This window comes from Drosophila ficusphila, unplaced genomic scaffold (genome assembly GCF_018152265.1).
Source record: "Drosophila ficusphila isolate 14025-0441.05 unplaced genomic scaffold, ASM1815226v1 contig_414, whole genome shotgun sequence".
Taxonomy (NCBI): Eukaryota; Metazoa; Arthropoda; class Insecta; order Diptera; family Drosophilidae; genus Drosophila; species Drosophila ficusphila.
In genome coordinates this window covers 22,979,663-22,996,934 of record NW_025064328.1, presented here as the reverse complement: position 1 = coordinate 22,996,934, position 17,272 = coordinate 22,979,663, and the positions used below count along the sequence as shown (strand labels likewise).

The 17,272-nt window shown below is 36.2% G+C and overlaps 1 protein-coding gene across 2 annotated transcripts in view; it reads left to right on the top strand.

Annotated features, from left to right (window-relative positions):
* Positions 1 to 17,272, top strand: part of LOC108101655 (transcriptional regulator ATRX homolog) — a 467,254-nt gene that overhangs the window by 219,925 nt on the left and 230,057 nt on the right. For both annotated transcript variants that reach the window (XR_006245477.1, XM_043208182.1), the window contains one exon: positions 7,746 to 7,921. Coding sequence is in view for 1 of the 2 variants with exons in the window: in XM_043208182.1 (XP_043064117.1) it covers positions 7,746 to 7,921 (176 nt within the window). In the remaining variant the exon portion in view is untranslated. The remainder of the gene's footprint in view (positions 1 to 7,745; positions 7,922 to 17,272) is intronic.

Below are 17,272 nucleotides of genomic sequence, written 5' to 3'. Positions count from 1 at the left end.
TATTTTGTCGGGCTTGAGGTGGGGTTTGTGTAGCGCGAAGCTGTGCCATTCGGGCACGTGTCGATGCATTTATTTCTGCACGTTCCTCTTGCATCCGACTATTACGGAAATTCTGACAATTTATTACATTGCACATTGGGCCAGCGAGCCGATTTTTCGACGAAAATTAAAGTTTTAAAGCTAGGTTCTTCAAATTTGGTACATATGATAGTGTCGATGCACATAAAAATATATCTGAGTTTCAGACCGATCTGACCACGCCTTCCTGGCCGCCCATATAAGATAGGTTTCCTCTTATTGATACTTGGGCGGTAATAAATAATGCTAGCACTCGTTAAATTTAACAAATTACAAAGAACAAATTACAAAGAAGTAAAAAATAACAATGCATTCGAAATGACTATAAATAAGTATTTTTCATTTAAAAATGTTCCTAACAGTCGTCTTCTACATTATTTCTATTGAAAACGGATTTTCAGAGTCAGAGTCAGAATCTGAATCACTATCACTTTTGCCAGCATCAAAATCGAGAAAATTATTATTATTGTTCATGCTACAAGAATATATCAAGTTTGGTGATTCCAAAAGTTCGATTACGAATTCAAAAAATCGAATCCAACAATGTAGAGGACTTATGCCATATTTTAAGGCTTTATATCTTGGCTTAAATTTTGGTGAGTCTATGTTAACATTTTCCATGTAGACTTTTGGACTCGCTCCACATATCGGACACAGTTGGCAAGATTTGGTTTCAGTCAAAATGTTTAAAACCTTTCCATCTAAAAGTGTCATTTGAAGATCATATTTAACTGAAATTGATTTCCCATTTACAACGGAGCAGACATATGAAGAAAAATCTTTTATTTGACTATCCAAATTTTTTTTCTCAGCAAGTATATGGTCTTTTGTCTCTTTAGCAAATTCTTTTAGTTCATCATAAATCCAACTCGAAACGGCAGATGCGCTACGATTGTTTTGTATATAAATATCGAGCAGTTGCTCATAGGCGAACTCAACCACAGCTACAATATGTGGGATTTATACATATTGGTGCTAAATGGAGCAAAAAAGCTTAATAGAATTATTTTATATACACTTTGAACTTTAATGACACATAGTTACTTTTTGGCACAAGTTGGCACAAAATTTGTTATAATTCACAACAGACGGGTAACCAGATTAGCTTTTTTATACTTTTGGACAACAACAATAAACGCACACAAAGAACACATTATCAAACATAAAAAAGTCTTTTTTAATACACATATCCTACATACCTTTGTCTTTCTTTTCCATAATTTTAGTGAACATTGCTTACACCACAACAATTTTGGCACGCTCGCAAGTAAACAAAATCTTTTCCGCTCTTTTTAGTTTCGCACGCATGCAATCAAACAGCTGACTTTGACGGGTTTACTTTCTATGAAAAATTTGAATTTTCGTCGAAAAATCGGCTCGCTGGCCCAATGTGCATTGCGCGAACGCCGTCCAAGTCTTAATCGTCTAACAGCAGGCATTATGTCAAATTGTTTAAGCTCGCTCGATGTTTTTGTTTAAATATTTTTTTACCGACTTCATCGATACACAATATCAACGCAGCTATGATCTTTTTTTACATACAACATTGTATACATTTGTTGAGCCGCTAGCGACTTTTTCAGATGGTTTTCCCAAAATTTTCTTATGCTATAACCTTCTTCTGGCTCTAAGCTATTTCCCTACCAACTTTCAACCAAATCGGTCAAGCCGTTTTCATGTGATGCGATTGTGCACATTTTTTGCCTCCATTTTTATATATGGGACATTCTTTTACAAAATCGTACGGATTCGAGAAAAATTTTTTTTTCATATCTCAGAATTGAATGAAATTTTTTTTCAGCTTTTATGGAAGATTTTATTCGACACGTGTAAAAGGATTTTACTCAAAAAAAATAGTTTTTCATTTATTTTTTCTATATATGAAATATATATGCCACGCAAACGTAAATCCAATATACATAAGCAGTAGTTCTAGCAGAGCTCGAGCTGCAAAAGTTGCTAGAAGACAAAAATCTGAATAGCGGACTCAGATGCGTCAGATGTTAGATTCTCAGCGTCATGCGACTCAAAGAGCTTCTGAGACTCGGGCCCGTCAGACCCTGTATGCTGAACGCCACGCATCTCAAGTGCTGCTGAGACAGTGGAACAGACTCAGACACGTCGAGTTTTAGATGCTGAACGTCACGCGCAATTGATTGCGGCAGAGACTTACGAAGATTAACAAAGACGACGTCTTTTAAATGCTGAACGGCAGGCAGAAAGAACACGTACCTTTTCAATGAGAACGTGGGAGACATTTAATGGTGCCTCTTTTGAGTATGACTTTTGATCGATTATGTTAATCACCGATTGGTTATCTTTGGGAGAATGGATAAAAAATGCAGATATTGTGAAGCACTGAAATGGAAAGAAGAAACTCCAGGTATGTGCTTGTGGAAAGGTTAAAAAAAAACCCGGGCGACGCTGGGACGGGCAGCTAGTTATTTATATATGTATATTTTTCGATCTTTCCTATGACAGCTATATGATAGAGTTATCCAATTTTGATAAAATTTAACCCGAAATTCAATTGTAGTAAGAAAACGCCATCTGGGAGAAATCAAGTCGATCTGATCATAAAAAACGGCGTGAGAATTGTTTATTTCATTCTCTTGTATGAGAGCTATCCGATATGGTCGGCCGATCCCGGTCCGGTCCGACTTATATACTGCGTGCAATAACTACACACCTTTTGGGAAGTTTCAGCAAGGTAACTTTAAAACTGAGAGACTAGTTTACATAGAAACAGACAGGCGGACAGACGGACAGGCGAACAGACGGACAGGCGGACAGACGGACAGGCGGACAGACGGACAGGTGGACAGACGTTTTTCAATTCTGATCGTGATGCTGATCCAGAAAATATATATGTACTTTTTAGGGTCTGATGTGTCTCATTCGTTGCGTTGCAAACTTTTGACTGAAATTAAAATTATAATTTGCTCTGCAAGGGTAAAAAACAGAGATGCAATAATTTAGTTTTGTATAAATTGTTCAATCTTTCCCATGGCAGTTATATGAAATAGTTGTCAGAATTTTATGAAATGTTCTCATAATTCAAGTCTAGTTAAAAAAAATAGACGAAAGAGAATAGGCAGGCGATCTGCTTGTGCCTTCAGCTACAGAGTACATAATCGAACTACAAAAGAAGCTGCCTGCCGTGGACAAAGGGCCAGGCAGCGATAAGCAAAAAAGTGCAAAAGGAGTTAGCAATTACAATTAATGAAAGAGTTGCCACGCAGGGCAAATAGAAAACAAAGCAAACATCGAGAATTTTATTTACGTTGAGATTTGAAACTAAATGATTTGATTTATAATGCAGCATGACCGAACATTCTCCCCCCGTTGGAAGACCAGGGCTTTCAACCAGATCCTGCTTCGGTACTTGATATTTATATCACTGCCACACGAGCAACTACATCGGATCTAGGCACCAATTCCAAGACCAAAGCTATCGACGAATGGGAAAAGCGAGGAAAACGAGCGGATAATGAAATTTGCTGCTTAGAATGTAGCAGTAGTCATCAGCCAGTTTGCTTATTTGGATACATTTGAGAAGTATCTGCGTGCCGATTTTGACATCTTCGACGGCAAGACCAGGACGTCTTATACAGTGTGCAAATTTGTATAAGAATCCAAGAGTGGGTCGTCTTTTGCCAGGAATTCACGAAATTGAATTTTTAAGATAGATCCACTTCGGTAGAGACGCAAACAAAACTGCGCTTTCTGGCCTCGGGAAGAGTCTTCACAGGCAAACAAGATTCAGGCCAATCGTGCTGATTCTTGAAAAGAAACGCTGGGCCTCTGAACCAAAGGGCAGATTCCACGAGCCCACTCGGGGAAGCACCTCTTGACAAAATGTCAGCGGGATCGCAGTCGGTACATTGCGCCAATTCATGCCACTGGATAGCTCGTGAATTAAAGATATTAGATTACCAGTAAATACTTGAAAACATGAAGGCTCATCGCTTATCCATAATAAAGCTACCCTGCAGTTCTGGATGTCCACTGTGGACTTTTGGCAACTAAGCAATCATGTGTGTAGGAAAGGAAAAGGGATATTCCAAAGTGTTCCTCTCTTTCTCACTCTTATAACACGAATCGTTGCTTGCAAACGACGGCGGCCCGACACCAAATTTGTCTTCTATTCCTTCGTTCGGAGAAAAATGAAATTGACCTGCGTCAGTCTTTTAATTAGTGCGTCGACGATTGGTTGTGAAATTACTTCACTTATGCAACGGGCAACGGAAATGTTTAAAAATCATGTAAGTGTCGTTAATATTACAAAAACATTATGGTTTTTATACCCTTGCAGAGCAAAAGGGTATTATAATTTCAGTCAGAAGTTTGCAACGCAGTGAAGGAGACACCTCAGACCCCATAAAGTATATATATTCTTGATCAGCATCACGATCAGAATCCAAATATGCATGTACGTCTGTCCGTCTGTCCATCTGTCCGTCTGTCCGTTTCCGCACAAACTAGTCTCTCAGTTTTGAAGCTATCTTGATGAAACTTTCCCGAAAGGTGTGTAGTTATTGCACGCAGTATATAAGTCGGAACGAGCCGGATCGGCCGACTATATCGGATAGCTCCCATATGAGAGAATGAAATAAAAAATTCTCACGCCGTTGTTTTGGATCAGATCGACTTGAATTCTTCAAGATGGCGTTTTCTAACTGTTATTGAATTTCGGATTAAATTTGATCAAAATCGGATAACTCTATCATATAGCTGCCATAGGAGAGATCGAAAATAATATATAGAATTAATGGAAATAAATTGATAACATCGTTGTTTTTTATCCCACGAGCATGATTTTTTGAATATCAAGTTTTTTAACAACGTTTATATTGGAAAAAAGTTTCATAAAAATTGGTCATCTATATCTTATAGCTGCCATAGGAAAGATCGAAAAATCTATATAGAAATAATGGAAATAAAATTATAATATCGTTGTTTTTCAACAGACAAGTATGATATTTGGAATATAGAGTTTTCTTACGACTCTTGAATTACGAATTTAATTTGATCAAAATCGGACACCTATATCGTATAGCTCCCATATGATCTGTAGTCAAAAATATGGAAAATGAATAGAAAAATCGTCTTAGATTCGATGTTGTCTAGCCTTTATGCGTTTTGTTCGACATATTTGATGACTGCAAGGGTATATAAGCTTCGGCTTGCCGAAGCTAGCTTCCTATTTAAATCTTTTTAGGATTCAGCCATACATATGTCCGCTAAATTCGTTTGAAAGGTAAGTTTCCTTTAAATTAAAAAAAGTTACATATAATATGTAATAATAAAAATATTTTTGTACCATAGATGGACGCAAAACAGCCGATGTCCTGCAAATACTCCACAGAAATGGTAAACAAAATCTTTCGAATTTCATATTATTTATGTACTTATTTCTTATATTACAAAATAAGATGTGTTAATAAAATAAAAAAGAAATAAATATATATATATTTTGTTTTTCATATGAATTTGGGGATGACATTTTTAGGCTTGACATAGATGATTTCGCTAAGGACATCCTCGCCAAAGCCATCGATGAAAACTTCGCCTCCACGTCAGCTACGAAAGCAACGATGGTTTATACGAATTTTCTCCATACAAAATTCCGTGGACAAAGGGCTAGGCAGCGATAAGCAAAAAAGTGCAAAGAAGTTAGCAATTACAATTAATGAAAGGGTTGCCACGCAGGGTAAATAGAAAAACAAAGAGAAATTTCAAGAATCAGAATCAGACAAGCATAGTTTTTTGAATATATAGTTTTCCAATGAATCTTGAATTTCGTCATTTCATCAAAATCGGATGTCTATATCATATAGCTGTCATATGAACCATAGTCGCAAATATGGAAAATTAATAGAGAAATGTCATAATTTCGTTGTTGTTTAGCCATAATGTATTTTGTTCCACTATAGAAATATGTTATTTAAAAAAAAAATAACGTCGTTGTTTCTTACAAAACGAACATGTTTTTTTAAATATCAAGCCTTGAGTTATAAAAAAAATTGCATAAAAGTCGGACAATTATATCAAATTTAGAATTAAAGGAAATACAATTAAATCAGCGTTGTTTTCATCAATCAGAGGGATAGACGAACACGACTAGTTTAATTCAGATGAATAATGCTGATTTTTAATATATATACATTTAAGGGTCTGAGGTGTCTCCTATATTCCGGAAATCATCCTTCTCTGATGAAAAACAACAAGGTTATAAGACGATCAAATCTTTCTCGACAAAGCATTTTTGCAAGAGTACTTCGAAATTCTGTGAGTTAAAATACTGAAGAAGAGCAAGAAATTGAACATGAAGAGCTCAATGCTCAACATAGTTTTTTGATTAGAGAGACATATTCCGATAAAATTACGAAAAAAAGTTTTGTTAAGATCAGAAGGCTTGTGCTTATAGTAATTTTATAATTTTGACAGAATAAATCGTTTTTGTGGCTATTATTCGACTAAGAAGATATAAAAACTGCTAAAAAAGTAAATTCAAACAGTAATTTTATTAAGCAAAAAGAAATTGACTTAATCGTTGAGTCCCTACGCGCGGAGGAATTTTGCGATATTTCATGAAATGCGTATCATTTTGTATTACTTTACGCGCTAGTTACCATATCGGTACCACCGCCTAAACCTTTCCGAGCTCCCTCGCATCTGGACGTTGACCAACAGCTAGCCGTTCATCGCCCTACATAACATTCTGGCAAAATTGTATTGCCAGCAATAGGCAGGATGTAAGACGAACACTCACTCAAGCAAAGACTTTCTGTTTTTTCGTGCTCAGTATTCACGATGATATTGTGCTGCTTCTCTGCTCTTAAACCACAAGTTGCACCATCTTTTTCCGCTGTAAAATTAATTCAAAATCAAACCATCAAAATTTTTGCTAATCCAAATAATATTAAATTCAAGATGATTTAATATACAAGGTGCGTCAGTTATGGACGATTGAAATATTTAAGAGAAACGTACCATCACATAAGCTGGAATCTCCCGTCCTATGCGTGTTTCAACTGTCCCCTTTTCAATATTCACTGAAATAATACTATAAATAGTACGTGAATATTATATACAACAGGAAATAATTATGGAAAACACTTGAATAACAAGAGAAACGTACCAATTTATGACAATTTATGACACACGGGACGCTTGATGCATTCACGCATAGGCACTAATACTTTTCTAGGGAGGCGCGCTATGCGCATGGTAGAATAAGTAACTTACTACATTACTCTCATTCGCTTTCCCCTAGCACTCCTTCGTTCTCTGTTGCTCTTCTCCTTCCGAGTTGAACGCTTCAATAGAGGGGGAATAGTGTTAAACGCTTAATGAAACCTTTATCGTAGTCGGCTTAGAAGTTTCACTTCAAAAAGAATGTCCTATGCTAATATAAATACCTGTCAATAACTTCTTACTTGTTTTACTAATCGTTCTTATCCATTTCGAAAACAAGTTGACTAATCGGCAAAATATTAAAATAGCCAAAAAATTCAATAAAAAGTCAAACAACTCCTCATTTTGTTAAAATAGAACCATTGACAATAATCAGTAGAAAACTTGTCATTCCTTTTTTTTACCTAATACGCATATCCTATTGCTAATATTATAATTTATTTGTTTTATAATTAATATCTTTACAGATTATAGTATGGTCAACTTTATAAAGCCTTTGTATCTTGGAACTGAGAGGGAATTTGCCAATTTATACGCAAACCCAATAAAAAATGGTCAACATAAAGATTCCAGTAAAAAAGATATAACGGTCATGAAACAGAGATCGTACGTTTTACACAAGAAACTATCTAAATTTGTTCAGGTAATTATTTAGTTTGTAGTTTTTAATTTTGGCCACAAAGGCTAGCTATTATATATTTATAGCTGTTATTCATAAAGTTGAATTGTGTTGGTGAAAAGGTATGCAACAGGTAGAAAGAAGCACAGTAAAGATCAAAAGCATCAGACTTGTCGGGAACTATTACAGCTAGAATATTGGAATTTAAAACAAGAAAGGAAGCTAGCTTCAGCAAGCCGAAGCTTATATACCCTTGCAGTCATCAAATATGTCGAACAAAATGCATAAAGGTTAAACAACATCGAAGCTAAGACGATTTTTCTATTCATTTTCCATATTTTCGACTATAGATCATATGGGAGCTATATGATATAGTTGTCCGATTTTGATCAAATTTAATTCGTAATTCAAGAGTCGTAAGAAAACTCTATATTCCAAAAATCATCCATGCCAGCTACAAGATATAGATGACCGATTTTTATGAAACTTTTTTCTCAATATAAGGGTTGTAAAAAAACTTGATGTTCAAAAAATCAAGCTCGTGGGATAGAAAACAACGATGCTATCAATTTATTTCCATTAATTCTATATATATTTTTCGATCTCTCCTATGGCAGCTATATGATAGAGTTATCCGATTTTGATCAAATTTAATCCGAAATTCAATAACAGTTAGAAAACGCCATCTTGAAGAATTCAAGTCGATCTGATCAAAAACAACAGAGTGAGAATTTTTTATTTCATTCTCTTGTATTGGAGCTATCCGATATAGTCTGCCGATCCGGCCCGTTCCGACTTATATACTGCGTGCAACAACTACACAACTTTTGGGAAAGTTTCAGCACGATAGCTTTAAAAATGTGAGACTAGTTTGCGCGGAAACGGACAGACGGACAGACGGACAGATGGACAGACGGACAGACGGACAGACGGACAGACGTACAGACGGATTTCGATTCTGCTCGTGATGCTGATCAAGAATATATATACTTTATGGGGTCTGAGGTGTCTCCTTCACTGCGTTGCAAACTTCTGACTGAAATTATAACACCCTTTTGCTCTGCAAGGGTATAATAATTACGTCCGCTACAAAAGCTTTTTATAGTTTTGTGATACACCTAGGAAGGATAATTAAAACTACTTCGATTACAAGCAGCGACCACCAGTGTTCTCTCTTCAATCGGCATCAGCCACAGTTTATTTTGCGAAGGTATAGTCTTGGCGTTACCACAAAACTCCACGGTCGTGTACAAGACTGCGTTCGGCCCGACGTAGGTAGTTATGATGCAGCAAAAAAAAACAATCGGTTCAATTAGGACCTCGAAAGGATGTATGAGAACCTGCTGCCGGGTTACCAACTTTCTATTCGGCGGCACGAGTTCACCTCTATGACTACAGAAAACGAACGACGAAACGAAATATGCAAAGAACAATCGGAGTCATCTGTTTCTGGGACTATGAGAAGCAGGACATAACGGAGTACCTTATACTGTTGTCCACCGAAAATATTGTCGGCAAAAGTGAAATGGGGGACACAAGATTTCCTATGTGGACCGGTTGTCAAATCTGAAATTACAGAAATTACAATAATAATGGTAATTATCACAACAATAACAATAATAGTAATAGATATAATAACACAGGTTACAGAAGAAATAGCAGAAATAACTACAATAATAAAAGCTATGAGAACAATAATAACATTAGATTTAAAAATGAAGAAAATGAAAATACTAGTAATAATAATAGATTCATAAACGAAAAAGAGCAGCAGGAAAACTCTGTACGTCCCCTGAGCTCAAATTAAGTACACATAAGATTTATACACTAAGTCAAAACCTCAATAGTTGTATTAGATTAAGAATAAACAGAATAAACATTACATTATTACTTGATACCGGTGCTGACATTTCTTTAATAAAACAAAAAGTCATACTACCAAACTCAAGCCAAATTAATAGAAACAAACGCACAAGTTTACATGGAATAGGGGAAAGTACGGTAAACACATTAGGGGAAATTTAAATAAAACTGACTACCCATAACACAACATTACCACATACCTTTCATATAGTGAAAGATGACTTCCCAATCCCGTACGATGGATTAATAGGCCTAGATTTTATAAAAAACTATAACTGCCTTCTTGACTACAAAAACAATATACTTATCCTTAACCAACATAAGGTTAAACATTAATCCCAATACTAATAAAACCTCAAAATAATATTTTAGTAATCCCAGCCAGAACAGAAATAATAGAAAAATGACAATAAACAACAATGAAAACGAAATATTAATCCCAAACCAAGAAATCCATCCAGGTGTATTCATAGCTAATACAATAATTTCAAAAAATAGCCCCTTCGTCCGCATTATTAACACTAACTCTAAAGAAGTCCAAATACAGGAGACAAAACTTAAGAATGAACAACTATCTGACTACGAACTATACAATCTTGCACACACACAAAGAAAACAACATCAAAAGGACATTATGTCAACCCTAGAAAAGAACTTCCCATTATTCGCGAAAACAGAAATATACAAAATGTTTTAATATCTAAATTAATGTTTCTTAGCAGCTATTAATAGTTTCTCCTTTACATTTTTTGTTATACTAAAATAATCTGAAACGGCATGTGAAAAAAAAACAAAAAAAGTTTGCAGCCAAGGCACAGTGGGCGGTTTGGTCTCGCTAGCGGCATTTAATTAATAACTTCTAAGCTAAAATAGATATCTTCAGTCGGTTTTTTTTCAACGATCAAAGAAATATCATACAATTTTTTAAGTTAAAAAAAAGTTGTTTTTTTTAATACTTTTTTATTTTATTTTTTAATTTAAAAAAAAATATTTTTAATTTTAAATTTTGATTTATTTTTATGTTTTTTAAACTTCAATTAATATATTCCATAAACAAACATAATTTAAAAATGGCTAGCATTTTATTCAGAATCATCGGAATCAGACGGCGGCATAGTAAAAATACTAAAATATACTAAAAAAGATCCCTTTTTGCTACTGACATTGTGCCTTAAAAGTACCATAGTTTGAAGGCTAGCAGGTACTAGCAGTTCATATTACACACATTGGACGCCACTGATTCACACTTTCGGCTAATAAAAGAGTTAGACTGAATCCACTTGAATCAGGTAAGTTCTTCTCCACGAAAGACAGGTGTACGCTAATCCGGGCTCGTTGTTAATACACTACGTTTTATGAGCTACACATTTATAGACCGGTCACAAACATTAATTTTTTTTGTAATGCATACCTTGAAATTAATAAAAAACCAAACTTTTAATAAATTCACTAAAAATTGTAAATTTCCGAGGAACTTGAATTCGATGCGCGCAAACAGGTAAAATTTTGTAAAGTTCTTTGCAAAATCATTTTCTGTGTTTGTCCGTTCACAGCTGATGATGAGCTGATCGTAGAGCTTTTAAAATGCTTGGATAAATCTAATCGAATAAATTATCGAATCGTGAAAAAAATCATAGCTTTTTGAAAGTTGAAATTTGAATTAAATGCCGCTAGCGAGGCCAAATCGCCCACTGTGCAAGGGTAGAACGACATCTTTGCACAAGGGTTAATGCTCTGAAAAAAATCGTCCGCACACATAATCATCCTTCAACAAGCACGAACGCACTGACAAAAAGCCGAACGATTAGGCAGCCGACGAGACCATGGTAAAATTATACTGTATAATTGTACCATGGACGAGACTACCTTGTATAATTGTATGTACCATGAATTATAACATCCTTGTTTAACAGTCATAAACATAAGATTCAAAGCTCCTTTCTCGATCCATCTGATAAACATATGTTTCATATTAACGAATGTAAAACTAATATAAGAACATAAGAACAGTTAGGTTTAAGCTTATGCAAAACTAATGTAAACCGAAACGTATAAAAGGCGGGCCTTGAGCTCGAATAAAGTCATTCAAACATTACGCCTATTACAGTATGTTCTTGATAAGCATCACGATCTGAATCGAAATACGTCTGTACGTCTGTCCATCTGTCCTCCTGTCTGTTTCTACGCAAACCAATCTCTCAGTTCTAAAGCTATCTTGTTAAAACTTTCTTAAAAGTTGTGTAGTTATTGCACGCAGTATATGAGTCGGAACGGGAAATAAAAAATTCTCACGCCGTTGTTTTTGATCAGATCGACTTGATTTCTTCCAGATGGCATTTTCTTACTACAATTGAATTTCGGATTAAATATTATAAAAATCGGATAACTCTAACATATAGCTGCCATAGGAAAGATCGAAAATATATATATAAATAATGGAAAAAAAATTATAGCATCGTTCCTTTAGTCCCACGAGCATTATTTTCAAAATATAGTGTTTTCTAATAACCCTTAAACTGAAAAAAATTCATTAAAATCCGATAACGTTATCGTATAGGAAAGATCGAAAAATCTTTTGATTCAGCCAAGCACGATTTTTGGAATGTAGAGTTTTCTTACGACTCTTGAATCACGAATTAAATTTCATTAAAATTAGACGACCATTTTACATACATAGCTGTCATATGAAAAGCGCCATAACTTCGATGTTTTTTAGCCTTTTTATAATATATTTTGTCGATATATTTGAAGTCTGCAAGGGTATATAAGCTTCGGCTTGCCAAAGCTAGCTTCCTTTCTAGTTCGGTATTAGTAAAAATTTATTTGTTTGAATTCCTATGTTCTGTTTGTGAACACGCCCAAATTTTTAGCCGTAAGTTACAATTTTACATGGTGCTGCTCACCATGGTCAGGGTTTGCGAGAGAAATTTGTATTAGCCCGTCAATTGATCGTTTGCTTTCTCCCACAATGAGAATAAGCTGAAAACTTAAAATTATATCATCGCTTGGTTGTGATTAAGTAATATTAAGAAAAAAATAACCATCCACGATGCTAATACATATTTGTTCACGGTAGTTCTCTGCTTCTCAGTGTCACTTTAGCCTTATTCTGTGCTCTGGTCGGTATTGATTGGGGCAGTCTGTGCCTGTTTTTCGTATCAGATGTGTCTTCTAAAAGAGATTCGCAGGACTGGGATTATCTCCAAGCACATTCTAATGATCGCGATATATAACGATGAGGGAGTTGTCGAGGACTAACTAGACCGCGGGGCCAGAATTATCGGAGCCAGGGCTGAAGAGGGGACCAGTCAACAATCATCGAAACGCGCGCAACAACGTGCGAAGATTCAAAGATCATTGAAACGCATGAACAATCAACAAGCATCAAAAGCGAGTAGCATTATAGACGAATCTATTTACAAGCAGCACAGCACAAGTTTCAAAGTGAAATTATTGTTGTATATCGCTAAGAGACGCTGGAGACGTGTGGCACTTGAGATGTGCAGTTCTTCGTTTGACTTATAAACTGAAACCTAGATAGCCCAACTCCTCATGGAGACAGCAGCAGTAAGCAATGCAGAATCACCGAGGGAGTTAAAGAAACTAGAGGACGCGACTCACGCACGCACTTTGGTTTTTTTTTTTTCAATTTTTTTGGCATGAATTCTAATTTTAAACCTATTGAATTGAAATTTGGTTTGTATACATTTTTTAAGCTCCCAAGATGACCTACCAAGTTTCAAATAATTTGGAGCACTATTTCATATAGCTGCCATATAACCTATCTGGCCGACATGCAAAAAAGCTTTATTAAACATTTTTATTTCTTATTTTCTTTATATTATATTAAAAAAAAAACAATTATCCAAGATCACATTTTAGTATTCATCTCCATTATTAGTGCTTCAATCTAAAGTAAAGATACATTTTACAATATTTTAAACAAGTTTGGTTATGTTACTTACTATACAAGTTATTCAATTTTCTTTTTTGATTTTTTCGAAAACGTGTGGATACGGACAAAAATGGTTAAATTCTCATTAATCTGCACACTTTGGTTAATAGTTTCTCATTTACAACATTTTGCAACACTTCGCCATGCAAAAGTACTGATCCACGAAACACAACTACACTTGTTAAGCTTGTTCTAAAAATACGCATAAACAAAACACGGTACAATTGGAAAAAAAACACATAACAACGACACAAACATTGGTAAACTTTAGTTTTGGATACCTGGACAATCGTTTTCCATATTTATTCACTTAACTTTTTCGTAAACTTTTGCCACAACAAACGATCAAAGTTGCACAATTTTCCATGCCAATTTCATGCAAAACATGTGGTATATAATTAGCTGACTTTAACAGCTCGCCAGCAGAACAGAGTTGCTCCATATATTAAAGTTACATATTTTTTTATCTGTCTAGGGTGTTTATAAATAAAAAAAAAAAAATTTTAAGATACAAAACAAAAAAAAAATTGACTTTATGCCAAAAAAAAAAAACGCGAAAAAAACCATAGTGGCACGTTGGAAAATATTCTTTAGTTTCCAAGATATATACATATTATAAATAACACTTCGCAACCCGAAATCTATTTATATTTTCATTTTCCGATCGGGCTCTTGCATTCTAATGCTCTCCTATCTGTGTGTGATTTGTTTTGTTTGGTAATGACATACCGATTTCTTTATTGATTTTTGACGACGATTTTAATATAGTTAGCATTGTCCGATTTAAGTGCTGTATGATTTCTGCCATTTTGATGGTAACTTGTATATGCCTCTTCTAAAGAAGTCTTTGGCAAAAAACTCGGCGATTCGATTTTCACAATCCTCCCTTGAACTCAATTTTTGTCCATCGAAAAAATTTTGCATGGCCAAAAACAGATGGTAATCGCTTGGGGCAATGTCCGGACTATAAGGTGGGTGCAACCAAGCTCCCGTAGCTTGTGACGCGTCACCAAAGATGTATGGGGCCTGGCGTTGTCATGATGGAACACAACGCCCTTACGATTCACCATGGCTGGCCGCTTCTGTTCAAGTGCAATCTTCAATCGCTCCAGTTGTTCACAGTAGAGGTCAAAATTGATGGTTTGGCCATAGGGAAACACATCATAATAGATAATTCCTCTGATATCCCACCATACACTCAGCAACACCTTCTGAGCCGTCAGTCCTGACTTTGCCACCGTTTGAGACGACTCACCGTGCTTCGACCAGGATCTTTTACGCTTTATGTTGTCATATGTAATCCATTTTTCATCACCAGTAACTAACCGATCCAGAAATGAGTCGAATTTATTACGGTGCAACAAAGATTCGCAGATTGATACACGGTCGAAAAGGTTATTTTGGGATAACTCATGAGGCACCCATACATCTAGCTTTTTTGTTAAATTTTTCGACTTTATGGTTTCCGTGTTTAGTTGCAGCTCCTCTGCGATGGTTCTAATAGTCACATGACGATCTCGATCCACTATTTCCATGATTTTATCCGTATCAACGGTCACTGGTCGTCCGGAGGGCTTGGGTGTTTCGGTATCAAAATTGTCACTTCGGAATCGTCTAAACCACTGTTCGGCGTTTTGAATCGAAAGTCTGTCTGTCTGCGAGATTCCGCAGGAGTTTTTCCCTGTGCGAAATAAAATTTCAAAATTGCCCGAATTTCTGCGTTTATGAACTCCATTTCAATCGACTCATGTAAACAAACTATATGTCATTTTAAAGGTGATGCCAATACCTTTCAAACTATATACAGCATTGCCAGATACGATTATATTTGACTTCACAAGCGAAGAGCGAAATTTGAACGAAGAAACCGGTATGTCAATACCAAACAACCTAATAAATTCGATATTATATAATAAATTGGCATGACAGAAAATCAGAAGTAAATAACGCAGGACCCCCGTACGATATCCTTACGTTAACAAGAGATAGAATAAACGCTCGGCAACCCGACATCCGTTTGTGCTCTTATTTTTGTTTTATATATATGTTATATATGTAACGCACAAGTAGGTTAAGTTAATTTAAATGTATATTTATTTGGAGCTACAACTCTTCGTTTTTATGTTTTGTGATTTGTTAACATTGTAGGCGAGATAAGTGTAAGCTTGACTTGTGTTTGACTGAGTTGAGATAAGCCGAAAGCGCGGCTTCTTTATACTGTCGTTCTCACGAGTAGAAATAACATAGATAACATTGATAAACAAACATAAGAGAAGCTTGAAGAGCGGATTCGAAATATGACTGCAGCGGTACACCTATGCGCACCAATTTAGGTGATGGCGGTCTGCCCCGAACATACTCCCCCGTTGGAAGGGATACATTTCCAACTATATGGAATTCGTTGAGCAGAACGGTTTGGAGACGGCATCATTAAGAGGCCCGTAGCTGTTCGTAGCTACTCTGACGATGTCCAAGCGGCCATGTTAGAGATGGAATGTGGTCCTCTTTCAACAATACGATGCCTCCGATCGCAGTCTTCAGGCAACGAAACTGGCTTTTGTGATGAGAAGTCTTCAATATTCGAAGATCGCTTTCCTATGGAAGTAATAGTAAAACAATTAGTAGGATCCTGGACAATGACAGATGAAATAGATCTTTGATTGGCAGCCTTGACATCCTTCCAGAAACGATCCAACCAAGCTTGGTGTTTTTAAGAGTTGGCAAGTTGCTATCCAAATGCATTTACCCCATGGCAATTATTTCGAAAAATAGACCAGCTCCAATTAGCAGGTCAATATGTTGCGATTTATTGAAGTGAGGATCAGCGAGCGAAATATCCTGTGGAATCCTCCATCCTGTTGCACCTATGTTGAAAAGAGGCTGATAGTCAGTGATACTTGGCGTCACAACTGCTGCGAATGACGCACGATAGCTTGCATTCCGTTATTATGCAAGAATGTCGACTGACCTATCCGACTTTACGGACGATTTTCCGATCCCAGAAATGGGTGTAAGCGATGGCCTATGCTTCAACTTTAATTGGCTAGCTAGGCGCGAAGTTATGAAGTTAGATTGAGAACCTGAATCCAACAATCCTCGACAAGGTGTAAGCGTACCAACTCTATTTCTTAGGTAGAAAATATTAGTTGGAAGCAACACGTAGTCAGTCGGCGGTTCTGGGTGGAGGGTTTGTCAAATGATGATTAGACTGTGATGCAAATGAGGTGGATGGTAATGGCAGTTTAGGCAAAGGTGCATCTTCTTTGCTTCTCGAAATCGAAGGTTCGAACTCAAATTCAAAAACCGGGAGCACTTCGGCAAATAATGGTCCCCTTCCATTGCAAAATAGGCATGCCACGGGATTTGAGTTGCTAGCAGAAGCGAAAAGTACATTCGAATAATGTCTATGCAAGTTTTTTCCCACCTGCTGGCCTGGTGTTTGAGTTACCAAGGCTTGATCCAAATTTTCCATCATCCTACACCTCCTCTCCAAAAACGACTCCATGGCAGTCAGCAAAGGGCAAGACCCCTTCCCATTTTTCCAGCGTCCTCTGATC